This window comes from Marmota monax, unplaced genomic scaffold (assembly GCF_021218885.2).
Source record: "Marmota monax isolate L192 unplaced genomic scaffold, Marmota_monax_Labrador192_F-V1.1 WCK01_AAM20220418_F8-fsc00475, whole genome shotgun sequence".
Lineage (NCBI taxonomy): Eukaryota > Metazoa > Chordata > Mammalia > Rodentia > Sciuridae > Marmota > Marmota monax.
In genome coordinates this window covers 48,360-68,902 of record NW_026693913.1, presented here as the reverse complement: position 1 = coordinate 68,902, position 20,543 = coordinate 48,360, and the positions used below count along the sequence as shown (strand labels likewise).

Sequence of the window (20,543 nt, the reverse complement as noted above, 5' to 3'; positions counted from 1 at the left end):
CAGGTCCTGGGTGCTGTTCCCTTCCTGAGCCGGCCCTGGGAGCCCCTGCTGAGCTCTGCAGGCCAGCTGCTGGGCCAGGTCTCCTTTCTGCTCCTCTCTGGAGAGAGGGGACAGGGCTGTGTGGAACAGGGCCTCACAGGCTGGAAACTTTGGACTGGGGAGGGTCCTGGGCCTCTGGCTGCTGGTAGCTTCCTCTTCCTCTCTGTCCATCCCAACCACAGCACCCCCAGGACAGGAGGGGGACACGTCATGGCCACCATGACCAGTAGGGGTGGACTGTGCCCGGGGACTGAAGGATGCCTGGAACACAGGTCCCCCAGGCCAGGCCTGACTGCCGCGTGGTCTCCCCCTCGTTTTCTGGTCTGGTCTGCAGTCTAGGTCTAGGGTTGAGCCAGGGCCTTGCTGTGCTCTGACACCCAGCTGCACCCAGCCCTGGGTCCCAGGGAGGGGCCGGAGGGTGGGTGGGGTCAGGCCACTGCAGCTGGTCTCACCCATCCCCGGGGAAGAGAAACCAGGAGCCTCTGTCCTCTGGCTGTCCTCCCTGGCAGTGTGTCCTGCAGGTCTGCTCTGTCTCTGGATCTTACAGGTGTGAGCCCCAGCTGTGTGCACTTGGCCACAGCAGAAGCACAGGACATGGGGCCCTTGGTGGCTGTCAGTTATTCTCGGGCTCCATCAGGTGCTCCCTGGGCTGTGAAGCCTTCTTCCCCTGGGCCTCACCACAGTGAGCGGCCTCCTGCTTCTCAGGGCCTGGTGCCGGGCTCTGGCTGCACTGCAGAGGCACCCACCGGTCAGTGCCCTCCCGGAGACAGCCTCAGACTTCCTGGGGGAGGAAGTGGTAGAGGGAGGAGAAGGCTGCGGCGGTGGGAGGGGCTCTGGCTGCACTGCCTTGGAGGGCGGAGCCCTGCCTAGGGTCTCCCCAGCTTGTCCACACCCAGATCTGTCCTGAGGACCCTTCAGCCGGCAGGACTCAGTGCATCACCACCAATACCCTTCCCCTGCCTCCAGCGCTTGCGTCCACACTGGGAAGAGACTGTAACCAGGGCCAGAGGCTTTGTGGCTGCGGCAGGACCCCTCTCCTTGCCATGGAAAGGGGGCTCAGCCTGGGGTCCTCGGGTTTGTCTCCCTCTGCACTGGGTCTGGTGATGGGCACAGGGAGCTGTGAGAAGGTGCTGCCTCCTGGGTTTCTGACGTCATGAGGTCACCTTGCATCATCTGTGACTTTCCACTTGCCATCAAGTGACCTTGGGTACAACCTGTGTCTTCTGCTCAAGGGCAATAACAATAGGTCCTTTGTGGGAACAAGTCACATGGTGGCTATGAAAACACTCAAAAGTGTTCCCAAATTGGGACAGTCTCTCTCCAAGGGGACATATCTCCAGTAGGAAGCCTGGAGGCAGTGAGGAGGTTGGATCTGGATCTGGGGTGAGGGACAAAAGACAAGTACCATCAGGCATGGCAAGGATGGGATCCTGGACCTGTTCCTCCTGCAGGAGTTCCGACGTTTCTCTCCCATCCATAAGGAAAACTGCATCTCCAGGTGATTTGCCAGGTTCTCCCTGCTGTGTCATTTGGTGGCCAGTGGACAAGCCACACGAGCATCTAGCCTCCTGCTTCTTTGTGTTATTCTGGGCACTTGAGCCTGCAGCAATGACTTTGGGATCATGGTACAACTAAAAATAGATGTCTGGGGCCAGGTGTGGTGGCTCATGCCTATAATCTCAGCAATGTAGGGGGCTGAGACAGGAGAGCTGCAAGTTCAAGGCCAGCCTCAGCAACTTAGTGAGACTCTGTCTCAAAAAAAAAAAAAAGAAAAAAAAGAAAGAAAAATGACTGGGGATCTGTTCAGTCCTCAGTGTGTGTGTGTGTGTGTGTGTGTGAGTGTGTGTGTGTGTGAGTGTGTGTGTGTGTGTGAGTGTGTGTGAGTGTGTGTGTGAGTGTGTGAGTGTGTGAGTGTGTGTGAGTGTGTGTGCGTGAGTGTGTGTGAGTGTGTGTGTGAGTGTGTGAGTGTGTGTGAGTGTGTGTGAGTGTGTGAGTGTGTGTGAGTGTGTGAGTGTGTGTGTGAGAGTGTGTGTGAGTGTGTGAGAGTGTGTGAGTGTGTGTGTGAGTGTGAGTGTGTGTGAGTGTGTGAGTGTGTGTGTGTGAGTGTGTGTGACTGTGTGTGAGTGTGTGTGTGAGTGTGTGTGTGAGTGTGTGTGAGTGTGTGTGTGTGTGAGTGTGTGTGAGTGTGTGTGAGTGTGTGTGAGTGTGTGAGTGTGTGTGTGAGTGAGTGTGAGTGTGTGAGTGTGTGTGAGTGTGTGAGTGTGTGTGAGTGAGTGAGTGAGTGTGTGAGTGTGTGTGAGTGTGTGTGTGTGAGTGTGTGTGAGTGTGTGTGAGTGTGTGTGAGTGTGTGAGTGTGTGTGTGAGTGTGTGAGTGTGTGTGAGTGAGTGTGTGAGTGTGTGAGTGTGTGTGAGTGAGTGTGGGGGGAAGGAGGAAAGTGAATCTCCTGGGGCGCAGCAGGAGGGGACAATCTTGGGACCTCAGAGCTAGTGGGGGCTCCCTGGGGTGGGTGGGTGCTCTGACTCAAAGGCTCAAGCTGCTGGGTGACGTGTTACACGTTAGGATGAGGGCACCCTGTGCTCACACGGTCACTCTGTGCCAGCTGGGGACACTTATCACAGGTGGAGGAGGGGGAGGGTCACTGCAGCCTTGCTGGATCCCAGCTCAGGGCCACAGGGGCTACACGGGAGGGGGGATGTCACGGCCTGTGGATGTCACAGTCAGATTGAGGACACATTTCCAGGACCAGGAACCATTCAGGACTCTAGGGCCACTGTGCCAACCTGGGGTCAGGCCTAGAGCTGGCTCATGGAGGGCAGTTCCAGGTTGGCCTCCCACGGGGCAGGCCCAGTGCTGAGGACGCAGGCTCTGTGTGCCCCTCCCACTGGTGACATCCTGACCACAAGGAGGAGAGGAGGAGTGACAGGGCCAGAAGGAAGCCTGGCCCTGCAGACCTGGGGTGAGGGCAGTCCTGCCACCTTGGGCCCAGGCGGGTCCCACACACCACACCTTCCCCTCCCTGGCTTTCATAGGACAGCACAAGCCCAGGGCCACCTCGGGGGCCGCTTGGCCCCTGCATCTTCTCCATTTTCTCCCCAGCCCCAGGAAGAAACTAAAGAGGACAAGCGGGAAGCAGCTGCCCCAGAGAAAAGCAGAAGTGGGAGCCCTGGAGACTGACCCTCCCCAGGAGGCTGGAGCCTGTGTCCTGTGGGGCTTGGTGCCCGGAGGTGACATCTGTGCAGGAGAAATGAGCCCCAGAGGCCTGACGGCCTGGCCCCCCTTGGCTCTGCTGCTTCTCTGGCTCCCAGGTGAGGGCCCTCTGTCCAGGGAGGGTCTGCAGAAGGGAGGGAAGGCAGGAGGGGGGCCAGGAGGCGTCCCGTGAGGAGCCCCAGCTGCACGTCTCTGTGCAGACGCAGAATGGGGTGCACTGTGTCCATGATGTAAGATGGACTTGCCAAACACCACACCCCTGGGAGGGAAGGGGCAAGGGGGTCCCTCTGAGCCCACCTGACCTTGGAGAAGCCAGTGTACTGCCCAGGGAAAAGGGTGTCCCCAGGAGGGGCCCTGAGAGAGGTCAGGGGGAACCAGGACAGGGGGAGCAGGGTGAGGGGACGGGGGTGGGGTGGAGAGGGCACCAGAGCACACCTGGGGCCTGTGTTGGGGAGGCCCTCCAGGTCCAGCAGTTTGGGGTACAGAGGAAGGAGGGGACCGAGGAGGAGAAGGCCTCCATCTCAGGGACAGGTGGGTTTAGCCAGGGCAGCTGGAGGCTGGGTGGGAAGAGTCCTGGTGGGGCCCAGGGGTCAGTGACCCCCAGGAAGGGAGTTAGGGACAGGAGAGAGGGAAGGACAGTGGGCAGGGAGCGGGAGATCGTGGGAGGGCAGGGAGGAGACCTTCTCCAGGCAGAACTCCTGGGAGGGCAGTCTTCCCATGCAGGACCAGACCTCCTCAGGTGTCCCCAGCAGCGTTCACAGTGCGGTCTTGGTGCAGGCCCAGGACAGGTTTATTTATTTCATTTATCTTACATGCAGAATATTTTAGAACTCTTGGATGCTCCTATCAGTTCTGTGCCTTCTCTAGTAATATTTGCAGTGTAAACACAGTGACTTTGGGGAGCTGTGGCTTTGTGGATTCACTGGGGCCGGACGTCCTCCCGTGGCCAGCGTCTCTGTTGATTCTCAGGGTCTTCCTGTGTTTTCATGGCATCTGCATGGGCCGAGGACAGGGGGCTCCTTCCTGGTACCTGTTTCTCTGTGGGCCCTTCAGCCCAGGCCTAGTGCAGACCCAATGAGCCCCTGTGGCTGTGCTCATCTGCCTGGCCCTGCCTCAGGGGACGATGGCCAGTGGTCCCTAAGAGGAGTGAGGAAGCTGTCCCCCCATATCTCTTCACAAAGCTTCTCTCCCTCCCTCCTCTACCTCCCCCCCCTCTCCGCCCCACCTCTATGTCCCCCTGTCTCCCCTGCCCTGTCTCTCTCTCCCTCTGTTGGGGATGTAACCCAGGGCCCTGTGCTATAAGCAAGGGCTCTACCCTGAGCCCCACTCCAGCCCCCACAGAGCATTTTAGCACAGCAGCAACAGGCAAGAGAGAGCTTTTCCTGATCTGAGGAGCTGATTTTCTTTCTTTGAACTTCTAAGCTGGTGAATTATAGAAAGAGATTTGGCCCCAAGTATATTGGCCCAGGTGGGGTGATGCACACCTGTAACACACAACTCGGGAGTGTAAGGCAGGGCCATGGAAGTCAAGGCCATCCTCAGCAGCTTACTGAGACTCTGTCTCAAAATACAATTTTCAAGGGTCTGGGGATGTGACCTGATGGTCCAGTGTCCCTGGGTTCAATTCCTAGTACCTGTCCCCCCATGCCCACCCTTACACAGAGACAGAGTTGGCCAGATTCCCTCTCGATATACAATGCTGAGTTCATGAAAAACCTTACAGGGATTTCCCTGGTTCAGTATTTTCTGTAAAGTTGAGTGAATTGGAGCTGTGTGTGTCCTGAAGGGGTTTTGCTTTTGGTATTGGGCCTGAGCCCTGAGCCTCAGAGTGGCCGGGGATCACTCTATGCTGAGCCGCATCCTGGCCTGAGGTTTGAGAGAACTGAGAGAACCGTCTGTCAACTGTGCAGCTGTGGTCATTTTCTGGGGCGGGTGGGGGTGGTGTGGGGAGGACTCCTTGGTGACTCTCACTAATGTCCATCTGTTTTGAGAAGCCCCTCTATTTCTGGCTTAGGTTGGTCACTTGTATTTCGCTAGAAAATAATTCAGTTCCTCCAGGTTACAGAATGTAGAGACTCGGGGTGATTTTCCTTTCCCTTGTGCTCTGGCCTCCTCCTCCTCCTCCTCCTCCTCCTCCTCCTGCTCCACTGTGTCCTCTCCCTCCTCCTCCTTCACTGTGTCTTCCTCCTCCTCCTCCACTGTGTCCTCCCCCTCCTCCTCCTCCACTGTGCCCCACCTCCTCCTCCTCCTCTGTGTCCTCCTCCTCCTCCTCCTCCACTTGACTTGAGGTTTAAGGAGGATTTAGAGCAATCGTGGGAAACAGGACTGGGTGTGGCAGGTGAGGGGGAGGCCAGAGGTCAGGGCGAGGACCAAGACCCTGATGAGGGGACCCAGTAACCCACAGCAAGGAGAGGAGGGGACAGGAGCGGAGGGGCATGGGAGGTGGGGACAGGAGAGGAAGTGACAGGGGAGGTGGGGACAAGAGAGGTGGGGGACAGTGTTAGGACTAGGCCAGGGACAGCATCCTGATGAAAGAGGGCTGGGGTTGACATTCATTACTAACTACTTAATATGTGCCAATTTTAGTGATTTGTGCTTTTCTGGAAAATCACCCATTCATCCAGGTTACACATTTATTTACAGAGAGTTTCTTTTTGGGGAGGGGCACCAGGGATTGACTCAGGGGCACTCTGATACTGAGTCACATCCCCAGCTCTATTTTGTATTTTTTTTTTTTTTTTAGAGACAGGGTCTCACTGAGTTGCTTAGCACCTTGCTTTTGCTGAGGCTGGCTCTGAACTTGAGATCCTCCTGCCTCAGCCTCCCGAGCCCCTGGGATTATAAGCATGCACCATCACACAAGGCCTGTAAATTCTACAAAGTCCCCTGTGGGCCCTTAACTCTCTCTACCTGTGATTACCTCCTCTCTCCATTTCTCATTTGGACTAGACAGGGGTTACCTGGTTTTGTGGGGTCACATCTGATGGAGCTCCTGTTTTCTTGGTCAAGGGCACTGAGCAGCAGCATTTCCTGAGTGTCACTAACATGACCTGCAGACGGTTGACAGCCAGGGCGGCTCTTTCCCTCCTCCCTCCTTTGTTTCCTGGGGCTGGTGGAGCCTGGGCCTGCTGCATGCTGGGCAGCCTCTCCACTGACCCTGGCCCCATCCTAACATGATCTTCCATGAACCCCCCAGATGCCATGTCAGGTTGGCGTGGTCCCCACCACTTTGTGGCTGGCATCTGAGGTGCAGAGAGGTCAGGCCCTGGCCCTGAGCACACAGAGGATGCAAACTAGAGCTGAGGCCCAAGCCCGGGTTCATCTGAGGCCCCTGTGGCTTCACCTTGGCAGTTGCTACTGAGCTTCTCGGAGAATGTCCCACCTGTGACAGTGTCACAAGGGCTTCTCTGCAGGGGACCTCACCCCAAGGCTAGGAGACGGGGTCCTACTGGCCCTGGCAGAGGGATGCAGGGGCTACTGGGCAGCTGTGGGCAGCTGTGCTCTGAGGGTGCAGCCACAGTGGTCTCTTTGTGCCAGGTGCAGCAGGCACTGAAGGGAGGAGGAGGAGGCCTGGGCCCCTGGGGCTGTGACTCAGGGGTCCCACAGTCTCAGGTCAGGGCTGTGACTCAGGGGTCCCACAGTCTCAGGTCAGGCCTAAGGTCCTGAAGGCCTCCAAATTTTGTTTTTCAGACTGTGTTCCTCTGAGTGGCCCCAGCAAAGTGACAGGCATCGTGGGAGGATCCCTGATGGTACAGTGTCAGTATGGGGAAATGTTCAAGGACAATGACAAACTGTGGTGCAAAAAATCAGTTTTCTATTGTTATGATATTGTGAAGACTAGAGGCTCAGAGGGAGAGGTGCGGAGCGGCCGAGTGTCCATCAGCGACCACCCTACAAACCTCAGCTTCACAGTGACCATGGAGCGCCTCACCCTGGAGGACGCAGGCTCCTATGAGTGCCAGGTGGACACACCATGGTACGAAGGCTTTGACAGGTTCTTCAAGGTTGAGGTGGCCGTGCTGCCAGGTGAGCCCCTCCCACCAGCGCCTGGGCTGCCTGGACCTGGACACCTGGGGAAGAATCAGAAAGCAGCAGCTGGAGCCTGGGAGGGAGTCCAAGGGGGGAGCAGCCCACAGCCGGCCCAGCCCTGAGGAGCTGCCAATCAGGGAAGGAGGTGGGACAGAGCCTGCAGGGGAGAGAGCCAGTGCCCACCCTTGGCCCTGGGGACAGGGACAGGCAGAGCTCTGTGTTGACATCTAGGGCGGAGCAGAGGGGCAGAAGGCCTGGATGGTGCAGTGGGCAGAGGCAGCACAAGTGACAAGTGGTCTTTGCAGTGAGATATCCCTGCAGCCTGTGGCTGTGATGGGAGGGGGACGAGTCCGGGTGTGGGGAGGTGACCCTGGGAGTCTCAGGAGGCCATGGCCCTCACAGCAGGAAGGAATCAGCCCTGCTGGGGGTGGTACCTGTGTCCTGTACAGAATTGTCCCCAGGGTCCTGGGGAGACTTTGGCCCTGGCCACTCCCCGCCCCCTTCCTCAGTGAGCATTTGGCATGAAATCAGGCCCAAGGCATCTGCCAGTGGTGGGCAGGTTGCAGGACAGACCTCTGGGTGTCATTGTAGATTTGTCACCAGCAACGTCAGGGACACTTACAAGTGTCACGACAGCGAAGACCTTGACAACCACAAGCAGAGCCCAAGGTGCACTGTCCACCAGCCTGGCCACAGAGAGTGCCACCCCTGGTCCCAGCAGCCAGGACCTCTACCATGGCCAGGGCCCAGGGTAAGTGTCCTGTCCCTGACTGGGGTCTTCTCCACGGGGGTTGTGTGGGCACTCGGGGGAGGGAGTCACACCCCTGCTGGCCCAGGCCTGCTGACCCTTGGCCCCAGGTTGGAAGCTGCAGTCTGTGTAACCTGGTTTGGGTCACTGAGGCCACCACACTGGACCTGCCCCAGGCTTCAAGAGAGGCTCAGACCAAGGAGGGGCTGGCAGAGGGGGAGGCAAGTGTCCACCCATGAGGGCTGGGGCTGTCCTGCCGGGTGCCCAGAGCCCCACACGCTGTCCTCCTTGGCTCCTCACATGACCCCAACCTGCTCCCATGATCATCTCACAGACTACATCTCACAGGTGACACAACCTCACCTGTCACATGGGCACAGGTGTGGGGCTGGGCTCTGCCTGCGTGACCCCAGAGTCTGGGGCTCTCCCCTCTAATTTGAGTGGGTCTCTATCTGGGCGGTCGTCAACCTCACAGAGAATCTGAGCACATCTGTGGACTCCTCAGAGAAATGCAAGCAGGCACAGGCCATTTCTGGGGGTCATGGCCTCCCCACTCTGACCTCACCCAGGGGGCAGTTGGCTCTTGGTGCTGACCACTGCAGTCCGTGCAGTCCCACAGGTTAAGGGCTCTGACCCCAGGACCCCACACGAGACACCAGCTGCACTTTGGGGCAGCCCAGGTCCCAGCACTTCTGACAACTGGCTGCAAACGTGGGGCTCCAGTGGCCCCTGGGGGTCCGTGATTCACAGACTCAGAGTCTGCAAAAAATACCTAAGATTACGGCTTCATCATGAAGGATATAGATCAGGATCCCCCAAATGAGGGGACACGGGTGCAGTCTGGAGGGTCCCAAACAGAGTTCCAGGCCCTCTCAGGGTGGGATCAGGGACCTCCCTGTGTCTGTCCCCAGAGCTCCTCCCGTCTCCCATGTCCAGGTGTTCTCTGGGGTTTCAGGACACTCGGGCTCCAGCCCCTCCCTCCCTGGAGGCCAGGGTCCCTGCAGCCTCTGCAACAACATGGTCTTTTTGGCTGGTAGCTCCCTCCTGTCACCTCACCTCTTAGCAGAGTCAGGTGTGGGCCACAGACAGCAGAGCTGGTCCTGTCGCTTGGGAAATTCCCAGGGTGACAACCTCCCTCCCCAGACCCAGAGGCAGAGCAGAGGCAGAGGCAGAGGCCAGCCAGACTCCTGACCTCAAAACTCAGGCCTCTACATGCCGCTTCCTGAAGTGTATCCTGCAGAGGCCCAGGGGCAAGGAGCTCAGTTGTGTCACCAGGGTCTGAAGCTTGTGCAGTGTGTGTGTGTGTGTGTGTGTGTGTGTGTGTGTGTGTCTTGGGGATAAGAAGATGCTAGGCAGAGTGTTTGCCTAGCATGCAGGGAGGCCCTAGGTTCCACCCCCCACCCTCCGGGACCCCACATGCGCGTGTGTGTGCACACACTTGCACATGAAGATTATGAGTGCAAGGTATGGAAGAAAGGCCCAAGCTCATAAGGGCTTGAAGCTTGTGTCTGAGTAAATCTGGAGGTAAATCTGCTGCTCTGTATCCTAGTGTGGGATGACGGAGCTACTGGGTGACTTATTACAGCCATGTTAGTGGTCACACAGGAAAATGGGGGGATGCCATGAAGAGGGGATGGCTAAAGGACGTGTGGTCTACCATGCGATGGAATATTATGCAGCTGTGCAAAGAGTGAAGGATTGGGATTTCTTTATGCACTGCCTGGGAAGGTTGCTAAGAGGCATTGTTAAGTAAAACCATAATTGTGTTCATACTTTGCCTGCTTTTTGTGAAAAAGGAAGCGACACACACACACACACATTTGTGTTTTTTTTCACAATAACTTTATTTTATTTTTTTATTTATTTATTTATTTATTTATTTATTTATTTATTTATTATTAATGTGGTGCTGAGGATGGAACCCAGGGCCTCCTGTATCTAGGCCAGGGCTCTACACTGAGCTACAACCACGGCCCCCATCTTTGCTTTTCTTTTTGAGTTGGGGGTAGCTCCAGACCTGGTGTGTGGCTGGAAGTGTCCCCTACTGTGCCCTGTCCCCTGTCTCCCCAGCCCTGCACAGAGAGTCTCTGGGTCTCTGGAGATTTTCTCAGCACACCATGTGCACAAGTGCCAGGACTGGGGGACATGGGGGGTATAGATAGGGGCATATGCTACCTTTTCTTTTTACTTACTTATTTTTGGTAGTGGGAATTGAACCCAGAGGCTCTTTTCTTCTGTGATACATCCCCAGCCTTTTAAAATTTTGAGACACGGTCTTTCTAAGTTGCTGAGGCTGGCCTCACACTTGGGAGCTTCCTGATGCAGCCTCCTGACTTGCTGGAATGATAGGTGTGCCCTCTGGGTCCCACTGTGGTCTCCTTTTTTTTTCATGGTACCAGGGATTGAACTCAGAACTCAGGGGCACTCGACCACGGGGCACCTCCCCAGCCCTATTTTGTATTTCATTTAGAGACAGGGTCTCACTGAGTAGCTCAGCACCTCACCTTTCTAAGGCTGGTTTGAACTAGGGATCCTCCTGCCTCAGCCTCCCCACCTTGCCTGGCTTCTCTACCTTCTTTTAAAAAATTGACTTGGGTGGGCGCAGTGGCCCCCGCCTGTGATCCCAGAGACTCAGGAGGCTGAGGCAGGAGGATCACAAGTTCAAAGCCAGCCCCAGCAACTGGGAGGCACTGAGCAGCTCAGGGAGACCCTGACTCTAAATAACCACCAGGGAATGTGGCTCCATGGTCCAGTGCCCCTGAGGTCATTCCCTGCACAGTGACCGAGCACCTGCCTAGCGCACAGTCCCCCACGTGGCCCTCACCCGCCCTCCGCAGGCTCCCTGTGCTGCTCCTCCTGCTGTCCCTCCTGCTGCTCCTCCTGGTGGGCTCCTCGCTGCTGGTCTGGAGGAGGCTGCAGAAACGGGTCAAAGGTGAGTGACCCCCTGCTCCTCGGTGGCCCCGGGGGGAGGCCCTGACAGCCTCACCTGCAGCACTGCCCTGGCTCCTCAGAATGGAGGTCAGCTGCACACGGGGCCAGGCCCCAGAGGACGTGCCCCTGGGAGTGGGGTCGCAGGCTGTGGGAGGGGGGTCCTTCCTGTGCCGGGGCCTGGGGTGTCCCCTGGGACCCTGCCTTCCTTTGTATGACTCTTCCCCAATCCAGCCCCGGGACTGTCAGAGCCTCCACATTCGGCCCTGCCCAACCCCCGCCCCCCCACTCCTCACACTCCAAGGTCCTCCCTCTTGTAACCAGCCTCGTCCCTCCTCCTGGGGTGGCTCAAGGCTCACTGAGGGCCTCGCCCGCCCCCACAGGGCTCCTTCCTTCTGGACTCCAAAGACTGCCCTTAGATGCCCTCTGCCCGGGCCCTTTCCTCGGCCTCCTAAGAGGACCTGGGCCCCTCCTGGGCATTCCCCTGCACCTGGGCTAGAAGTAGACTGACGTCCCCCTGTCCCTGCCTGCGTCCCCCCAGCCAGGACGCACTTCCAGGCCAGGGAGCATGACTCCCAGGACACACTGTTGGATTCGTGTGTCGATATCTGCAGTCACGACGGGGACCCCAGGACCCTCCCGGCTTCCTGGTCTCACCCTCCTCTGAGCTCAGACTGACAGGGGGACGTGTGGGGACCCTGAGTCTGGCACTCAGGAAGTAGGTGCTCAATAAACACCAGCGAGCAGATGAGATACTCAGGGAGCAGAAGAACCAACAGAGGTGGCCTTCTTGTTCCTGGTGGGGGTCGCCAGCCACCTCGGGGAGCCAGCTTCTGCCTGGGGGTAGCGAGAGCCCCCAGGTCCTTCCTGTGCCGAGTTGGTGCATCTGTGGGGGAGGATTCTGAAGGCCGTCCCAAGCCCTGGGGACTGCTGGGGAGGCAGAGAGGGGTTACTTTGTTCCTCAGCTGCAGGGCCAGCAGGTGGCTGCTGTGGGGGTCAAGGGGATGCTGCCTCAGTCTACCTCGGGCTCTCCCGGGGCCCTGGCCTGTGGGAAGAGGTCAGCCTCAGCATCTGGGCAGAGCATGGAGAGAGAATCACTTCCTCTTTCCCTCTGCTTTTTTGGGGGTAGTTTTCTGGTCCCTCCCAGGCTGCATCCTGGGAGGACACTGCCTGCCACGTGGGGGTTTCCCATCTGGTGGCTCAGTCCCCGGGGCCCCAGCAGGCTCCCTGGTGCCCTTTCACCTAGAACGGCTCCGGCTCCTCAAGCAACTTCCTTCCCATTTAAAAGAGGGTCATACGATGACTGTGGGACGTGAACAATGAACAGAAGCACAAAGAAGTGGGTAAATTCCCTGCAGAAAACCCACCGCCCAGAGAAGTCCAGCCACTACACTCAGGGCGGGTCCCGCCTTTTTTCTCGGCTGCAGATGCAGAGATGGTTTCTTAAAGACTCTGATTCATAGCAAGAATTCTCTCTCTCAGACCTAGGATTTTCTGCACCTAACAGACTGTACCGCTTCCCCGCTGATAAACATTCTGGAAGCCGCGGCTGCACTGTTCACGGGGAATGGGCGTCTTGTATTTGTTGACCTCATCCTCAGGCGCAGGGGAAAGGCTCTCTGTTCAACCCCCGGCTCCCCTCCTTCCCTGGCTTTGCAAGTGCCCAGCCCACCCCTCTTGGCGCTGCCTGGGCCCAGTCCCGCTGGCCCCTCTGCTGTCCTCACCTCACACCTCCGCGTCACCCACCCCAGCTCCTCGCCAGCTTCCTCTTGTCACCCACTCATTCACACGGAGCCATCCTGAGCACCTGCAGTGTGCCAGGCCTGTGCGGGCCCTGGGGACATCCTTGTGACCAGTGCAGTCCCTGGACAGCGGCCTCCTGCACACCTTCCTCCCTGGCATTGAGCTGAACCTTCCCCTCCCCCTTCTTTTCCTCCTTCCCCAGAGCTCCTGTCCCAGGTGTGGCGTGGAGCCCGCCCACGGTATTCAGAACAGACTGCGTTCATGTCCCCAGCGCCCAGTTGCTGCTCTCAGTTCTGCTGAGGACTTGGCGCATGCTAGAGTCTTGTGGACTTGTGTCTCCCAAGGTCTGGCTGCTGCCCTGTGACCCGGTGCTCCCTGCCGTGTCTCTGCAGCATGCAGGCAGTGGCTCTGGTGGCCTGGCTGTGGACTAGACCCTGTGTCACCTACTGCCGGCCAGCCCCCAGGCTGGGATTGAGAAGTCAGGGTGTATGTGGCTGCACTCAAAGCCAGGACCCTACAGCAACGTGGCAGGAGCCAGAGCCAGGATGGGACAGGCCTGAGCTGCCACCGCAGGCTGCCAGGCCTCCCCCAGCAGCAGGGAGGGCCCAGGCCCGGGGTTGGCGCATTTCCCCAGCGACCTCTCGGGGTCTGGTGTAGTCTGGGCAGGTCCCTGGTGCACACCCTGCCCCTCCTGCCTGTCTACCCCGTGATGCCTGGTGAGCGGCTGTGTTGGGAACTAGCCCTGTGCCTCTCCTCCAGCTGGGCCGTGTCTGCTGCCCACTTGGTGCTGGTCACTCCTCCTCCCTGCGTGCACCAGGCACCCAATTATTCCTCCAGCCACACTGCTTCCCGCCAGCTCCAGGTCTGAGGGGAGAGGAGCCCAGGGCTTCTCCAGGGTCCCCAGCCTGGCTCACATGGGTCCCCCCTGCTCTCTCTCCCTGTGTCAGCTGGTGAGCGCTCAGAACTGTCCCAGAACCTCAGGCAGGTAAGGAAGGCCACCACAGGAGGTGCATCCGGGTGGCTGGGCAGGGGCAGCGTGGGGGACGTTGGGGCTGCAGCCAGACGGTCCCTGGGCCACAGATGATGGAGCAGAGAGCTCTCCAGAGGGGAAGAGTGACTCCTGAGGTCTGGTCCTCAGTGTCCTCCCCCATTTGGGTCTGTCCCCGGGAGCCAGTGGAAGGGGAAGGAAAGTTCCCCAGGGAGGCGCTCACAGCCCCGACGGGAGGGTGCAGGAGGGAGCAGACCCAGGGAAGTTTGGGGCCCCCACCTGGAACCTGGGCAGAAGAGGGACAGAGGTGGGGTGGGGAGGCCCGTGGACACCTCCTCCTGGCCCCCGCAGGCTGCCGGGCAGAGTGAGCCCTACTACACAAATCTGACGCTGCAGACGTGGTCCCTGCGGGAAGAGCCAGTGCCCCCGAGGCAGGCGGAGGTGGAGTACAGCATGTTGGTAAGCCAGGTCCTGGCCCCTGGCAGGGGACCCTGGGCTGCCCCATGTGGTGTGGGCGTGGGCAGAGAGGGAAGGAGGCTGGGGAGGGGCAGGTGCAGAATTTGCCCTTAGAGGAGGCTGGTGTCCGGGTGGCTGGGCAGGGTGTGGAAGGGCTACGATGATGGCCAGTGACGGTGGCCAGTGACGATGGCCGCGACAGTCAATAAGGTGCAGCATTTATTAAGCTCCTACTGCATACCACACAGCCAGTGACAAAGCTCATGACCTCTCTCTGGGTTGGTCCTGGTCATCTCTTGGATTCACTTTGTCCAGGACCTGAACAACCCTTAGGCACTGTCACCAACAGAGTGGGATAAACGGAATGGGTGGCCTCCTCAGGGTGTGACCCACCCGCTGGTGGGGGACTTCAGGCAGAGACTGGGGGGAGATCTGAGCATCAGCCAGGGGCTGCCTGGGGAGACCTCGGAGCCCCAGCCCAGGGTTCATTGGTTGGCACCGCCGCTGGTCTGCTCTGGGAAAGGGGCCCAGCTCTGTGTCCAGCCTGGGACCTGTCACCTGCAGGGGAATGGGGCTGCTCTGCTGTCCCCTCCTGCCCCCAGTCGTGCCCGCCCTGCCCTGCGTCAGCTGTCATGGGGGGCGTGGCTGGGGCCTCTGAGCAGCTGGCAGTACCTAGTTACCCTGCATCAGGCCTGTCTCCTCCTCACCTGACATTCGCATGCCCACGCGGCCACAGGCTGGGTCTGAGACTAGCCGCAGCCTCGCTTGTCCCACGTGGTGACTAATGGTCTCAGCTGGCCGGGGGCAGAGCCTCACTCTTCTGCCAACTGCGTGGGGACAAGTCAGGACCTTGCCCTGCACAACAAGCTCAGGGTAGATCTGGGGAGCCTGCCAGGCTCTACTAGGGGCCAGGGTTCTGCATGTGAGATTCCTGAGTCCTCAGAAAGGGACCATCCCTGCACCGTGGCCAGGATGTCCCATCAAAGGGAGCCAGGGGCATCTCAGGGGAGCCCACCAAGTGTGCAACCCTCTCAGGGCCTCAGGGTCTTTTTATTTTTATTTTTTATATTTTTTTAGTTGTCGATGAACCTTTATTTAGTTTACTTAGTTATAGGCGGGGCTGAGACTCGAACCCAGTGCCTCACACATGCCAGGCGAGCGCTCTGCCACTGAGCCACCACCCGGCCCTCAGTGTCATTTTTGTAGAATGAATGGACACACAGGGTCAGCACTGAGGGTCCCCGACTCTTGGGTCCAGGGATTTCGTGCTTGGCATGAGCAGGTGGGGTGGAGGGGTGGGTGGGCAGGATCCTGCCATCAGCTCTGGAGGGAAAAGGAGGCCAGGACAGCGGAGGCCTCCCCAGGGGAGCCTCCCGGGGCCCTCAGGTGTCCCCCCGCCTCCTGAGCTGGGCTCTCTCTGCAGGCCTTTCCCCGGGAGGAGCCTCACTACAGCTCCGTGGTGTTCGATTCTCCGAGGCCAGACTCCAGCGCCAGCGGGGCTCCCTCCCAGAGGCCCCCCGAGGAGGTCCCAGAGTACAGCGTGATCAGGAAGCCCAGGGCTAAGGAGGGCTAAGGCACCCCCTGTGCCCACAGCCCTCTGCCCTCCATGGGGACCGCCAGGCAGCCAAGCTCCCTGTGGCTTGTCCTCCCCAAGCCATCAGCCCAGCTGGCTCCACGGAGGACAAACAGGAATGGGGTCCTCAGGGACCAGAGGGAAGCCCCCATCTCTGTCCTCTCTTCCTCTGCTTCATTCCGCCCCTGTGTGTGGAGGATGCAGCTCCTGGTCCCCTGTGGCTCCAGGAAGTGACGCGGCTCACATAGGATGGCGCCTGCCACCCGCCTTGTAAACCAGGGCTCCACAGCCAGGTCGGGACGGCGGGCAGGAGGCGGGCTGGCCAGAGGAGCCAGGAGAAGGCGGGCAGTGCTGGGGCCTGCGCAGGGGCCAGAGAGGCCACGGAACGTCCCCTCCCTTCCCATCCCACACCTAAGGAACAGCCGGAAGAGAAGAGCTGATGACGGCAGGTTCCCTGGACTCTACTGTCAACACAAGGCACAGAAATAAAGTCCCCCCCAGAAAGAATCTTCTTAAGGGACAAGAAAAAAAGTCACTTAAATGATGCCAGGCCCCTGCCTGCAATGCCATCTCAAGGTTGTCCTGGCTTTGAGCCCAGGCTGGCACCGAGGAGCTCTGAGGACGGAGGGCTTGGGACACCCTGCGAGGCGCCCACTGCTGGGACCACAGCAGGGTCTTCTTTCTGGGGAGATTCGTAAGGAAGGTAACTGGGCGGGGCGCAGCCTGCGGGCCCACTTGCCCCCCCTCCTCTGTGTGACCGGGGCGTGGAGCTGACGTGACCGCCAGATGGCACCTTGGCCAGCTGTCTTCCGGGGTGCGCCTTCTGCTTCCCGAGGACTCTTTAAGGGCTGGGGTCCCCGGGCTGCTCCCATGGCGTTGGCTTTAGATTTTGAGTGGGTTGTGAGTGCGCCTGAGCCATCCCAGACAGTGTCCCTTCTTTTCTTAGACTAAGGCTCTGAGCTGGAGAAGGGGACACACACACACACACACACACACAGGCAGGTGCATACACGGCCACAGCCAGTCTTGCTGGGCTGGGAAAGGGGCTGGGGTCAGCACGGCCCTGTGGTGCCCCTCGCAGAGCCCTGGGACGCCCTTGCCCTGTCCCGGGCTCGGCCTGAGCCAGCAGGTGTGGGGCGCACAGCCGTGGGCGCTGGCTCTGCAGACGGGACCCGTTCCCCTGAGGAGAGGTGGGGAAGCCATGGCCAAATTAACAGGGGACTGGGCCCCAAAAAGGGCAGGTACAAGTTCAGAGCCCCTGGGTGACCACACTTGGGCTGTAAAGTGGGAGTGGGAGGAGGGAGGCCCCTGCTCCCTGGGGGGCACTCATCTCTGGGGAAATCCCAGGCCCCCCACCCTACAGCCAAGCACAGCCCCCAAAGCCACGGTCCCCATGTCCCCTCCTCTATTTCCTCATCCACCTCACTGTCTCTCCATGGCCTGGACAGACCGAGGGCAGCTGCCACGATTTCATCCCAGAGCATTTGTGGACAGTCTGCTCTATGCCGACTGGTAGGCGGGGCCCTGGGGACACAGGGACATGTGTGACACAGCTCCTGCCCCTGATGAACTTTCAGGCCTGGAAGGATGAGGACCTGACCTTCTTCACTCACCTCCCGCTGGGGGCTGGGCAGGGGAGGGAGGCCTCTGCAGGCAGCTGTCCCCACTCCCAGGGACGGGAAGGGACGATGCTGACTGAGCACTCATCAGGTCCAGGGAAAGGCGAGCGGGCATTGAAACTTAAGCCACAGGGTGACCAGGGGTGAAGGCCGCACGGGGCAGAGGTGCCCTCTCCTCTGTCCTGTGGGCTGGAGCCAAGCAGCCAAAGGACCACGTGGAGCAGCTGTTTGTTCAGCTTCCCCAGGAGAAGCACCTGCCCCACTTGGGTCAGGAAATGTGTGCCCAGTTGTGAATTCTGGTGGTGCCATCTCTACGAATTACTGCTTGTCCTTGGGTGCTGTGTGTGTGTGTGTGTGTGTGTGTGGCCGCAAGAAGTCTTCAGGGAGAAAGAGGAGTGTGAATGTTGTCAGAATCAAAATGAAGTCACTTCAGTCAGACTCTAATACAAGGGAGGCCAGAGGCCATTGTCCCCGTCTGTTTTCTGTTGCTATGACAGAATGCCTGAGGCTGAGAAATTTAGAGGACACCTGCACTGTCTCTAGGGGGTGGGGACTTTCCGGCTCCATCATAATCTTTTAGGAGCACTGAGGGAACTGTGGCCTGCCATGGACCAGGATGCGGCTGGGTGGCCTATGACCGCGTTCAGTCACTTTGCAGAGACACAGCTGCATACACAGAGGTGGCCTGCCCACACGTGCTCCCTGCACCACGTGGACCCCCTCCCCCAGCCTTCCTGTGCCCCGGGGTCCTCACGACACAGCAATCTCAGACATTGTTTGCCGTACTCCTGTTAATGCTGGGGAACATTCCGTCACCTTCCTTTACTTGAATGTGCAATAAAATACACAGACACTTTGGCCATGGTCAGGTAGAGCTGAAGGACAAGGTCCAAGGGGCCGAGAGGCTCCACTGTATTTAGATGGATGCTGCAGACCCTCAGTCTGAATCCCACCTGCTCATCACCCTCCACCTGTAGAAGTAGCTCACTAACTTATGACAAGGGGACACAAGGTCTTGACAAATGTGTGGGACAATAAAAATCTAATAAAGTCCCGGAGGACAACCTGCACACACGAAGAGGTATTTAGACTCTGACTCTGGATGACTTCATGTCAGAGAGACGTTAATTCTCCCAAATTGATCAGTACATTCAATGCCATCCCAATAAAAACTCCAGCCACTTTTTTTGGGGAGGTGGACCTAAAACTTACTTTAAAATTCATATAGCTGGATAAAGGCGTATGAATACTAATCCATCCTTTCAAAGGAGTAAAGCAAAGGACTTGTCGTGCTCGATGTTAAGACACACCATGAAGCCACAGTAATTAAGATGGTGTGGGGGACCGGCCCAGGATCAGACAGACAGACCCACAGAGAACGGAGGGTGAGGGCTGGGCCACGGGGCTCCGTCTGCTGGAGTGCTGGACGGTCAGCCCCGCAGTTCCTGCCTGTCCTGGACCTGTATTGCAGTTAGTTCTATACGGGGACTTAAATGATCACGGTGACCCCACGCATCGTCAGACAGGGGTCGACTGCTCAGTGGATGGACACACACACGCACACAAAGACCCCAGATCAAAGCAACGACTTGTGACAGTGGGGGACTGTTTTGAGGCACTGGTTGATGTCCTTCCAGGGCTCCTGACCCAGCCAGCCCACTCGGCCTCCTGCCCTCCTCGCTGCGGGGACCAGGAGAGGTGGCAGCAAGCAGAGCAGAGAGCCAGAGGGTTGGCCCTGGAGTTCAAAGGCTTCCAGCCTCCGTCGGGGAGGAAGGAAGGTGCAGGCCGACTTGAGGGAGCAGCGAGGAGCGGGGACCTCCAGCCTCTGGTGGGGAAAGGTGGCCTGGACGGGGCAGGGAAGAGGCTGGTGGCCTTGCAGCCCAGGCAGGGTGTGGAGGAGCCCAGGGAACCAGCCTGGGCACTTGTGCTGCCAGATACGAGGGGCACTTGCCCCAGGGGGCATCAGCCCTGGAAACGGCCAGTACCAGCCGAGAGGGTCTTGAGTCTGCGACATGGTGCAGGGCGCCCCCCACAGTGAGGACTGCTGATACGGTCACTTTGATACATTGGGATAAGACAAAATATACCGCAAAACTGAGTTCAGTAGCTTCGTTTCCCTCCTTCCTTTCTGAACGAGCTGAGTTTCTTTCATAAAATTCAGAATGCTTTAGCAGTGCGGAGAGGTGGCCTTCTTTATTTTACAGAAGGGCCACCAGGGGAGAGGTCACAGAAATAACAAAAGCCTCTCTGATAGGTAAGAGAAAATCTGATTGTTGCATCTAGGTCCCCTGGATCTTAGGGTCTATAGAAAATCTCATTTTCCTTTTTTTAGGTGGGGGGGATACTGGGCATTGAGCCCAGGAACACTTAACCATTGAGCCACATCCCACCCCATTTTGAGTTAGGGTCTTGCTAAGTTGCTTAGGACCTCACTGAGTTGCTAAGGCTGGCCTCCAACTTGCAGTCCTCCTGCCTCAGCCTCCCAAGTAGCTGGGATTACAGGCGTGCCCCACCACACCTGGCAAACTTCTACTCTGAAACAGTTTCAAGCTGCAGGAAACTTGGTGAAAAGAGAACAAAGAGCTCCCGTGTATCTTTTATGCAGAGCCTCCCATTCTAGAAGACACTTTTCCTCTTTGTTGTTATTGTTTGCATCTGTACACTTCCCCCGACCGCCTGAGAGCGACTGCGGAAGGACCTCGCCTTGTGTGTTTTATGACCCAGGTGCCCCCTCACCATGCTGACCTGCTGGGCACAGAGGCCAACACGGCTAGTGCTGCAGGATTAGATGGCGTCAGGGTGACTGTCAGTGTCTTCCCCTGCTCCGAGGACAGGGAGGTGTCTCCAAAGTCGCCCGAGTCCCTCAGCCGAGCTGGGCTGATGGCCTGGGGTGCAGGAATGGCTGTTCCCTTGTTTTCCCGTCCTGAGCTCCAGCAGCTCCAGGGCCAGCCCCACTGTGGTCTGTAGGTCCAGCTCCCCCTAAGGCCACACCTAGGGATCCTGCCATCAGGCGTTGCCCCCTGGTGGCCACATCTGGAGCCACAGGCCCGGAACCTGAGCCTGAGGCAAATTTGCTCCAGGGGAGGGGAAGGCCCAGGGACTGCCCAGGGCTTGACCTTGGAGGCCAAGGCTAGCGCTCCAGAGTGCTGCCATCCCTCCAGGAGGCCACTGAGCTCAGAGCTGCGCTCCTGCGACCTCGAGCCTCCCCTTCA

At 58.6% G+C, this 20,543-nt stretch overlaps 1 protein-coding gene across 1 annotated transcript in view; it reads left to right on the top strand.

Moving 5' to 3' along the window:
- The window catches only part of LOC124105951 (CMRF35-like molecule 8), a 29,153-nt gene extending 10,744 nt beyond the window's left edge, over positions 1 to 18,409 (top strand). Inside the window, exons 4-10 of the mRNA XM_058585285.1 lie at positions 3,137 to 3,345; positions 6,938 to 7,273; positions 7,868 to 8,027; positions 10,862 to 10,956; positions 13,643 to 13,680; positions 14,035 to 14,142; positions 15,563 to 18,409. Of these exons, the coding sequence (XP_058441268.1) occupies positions 3,137 to 3,345; positions 6,938 to 7,273; positions 7,868 to 8,027; positions 10,862 to 10,956; positions 13,643 to 13,680; positions 14,035 to 14,142; positions 15,563 to 15,712 (1,096 nt within the window). The 3' untranslated portion in view covers positions 15,713 to 18,409. The remainder of the gene's footprint in view (positions 1 to 3,136; positions 3,346 to 6,937; positions 7,274 to 7,867; positions 8,028 to 10,861; positions 10,957 to 13,642; positions 13,681 to 14,034; positions 14,143 to 15,562) is intronic.
- Positions 18,410 to 20,543: the final 2,134 nt, after the last annotated feature.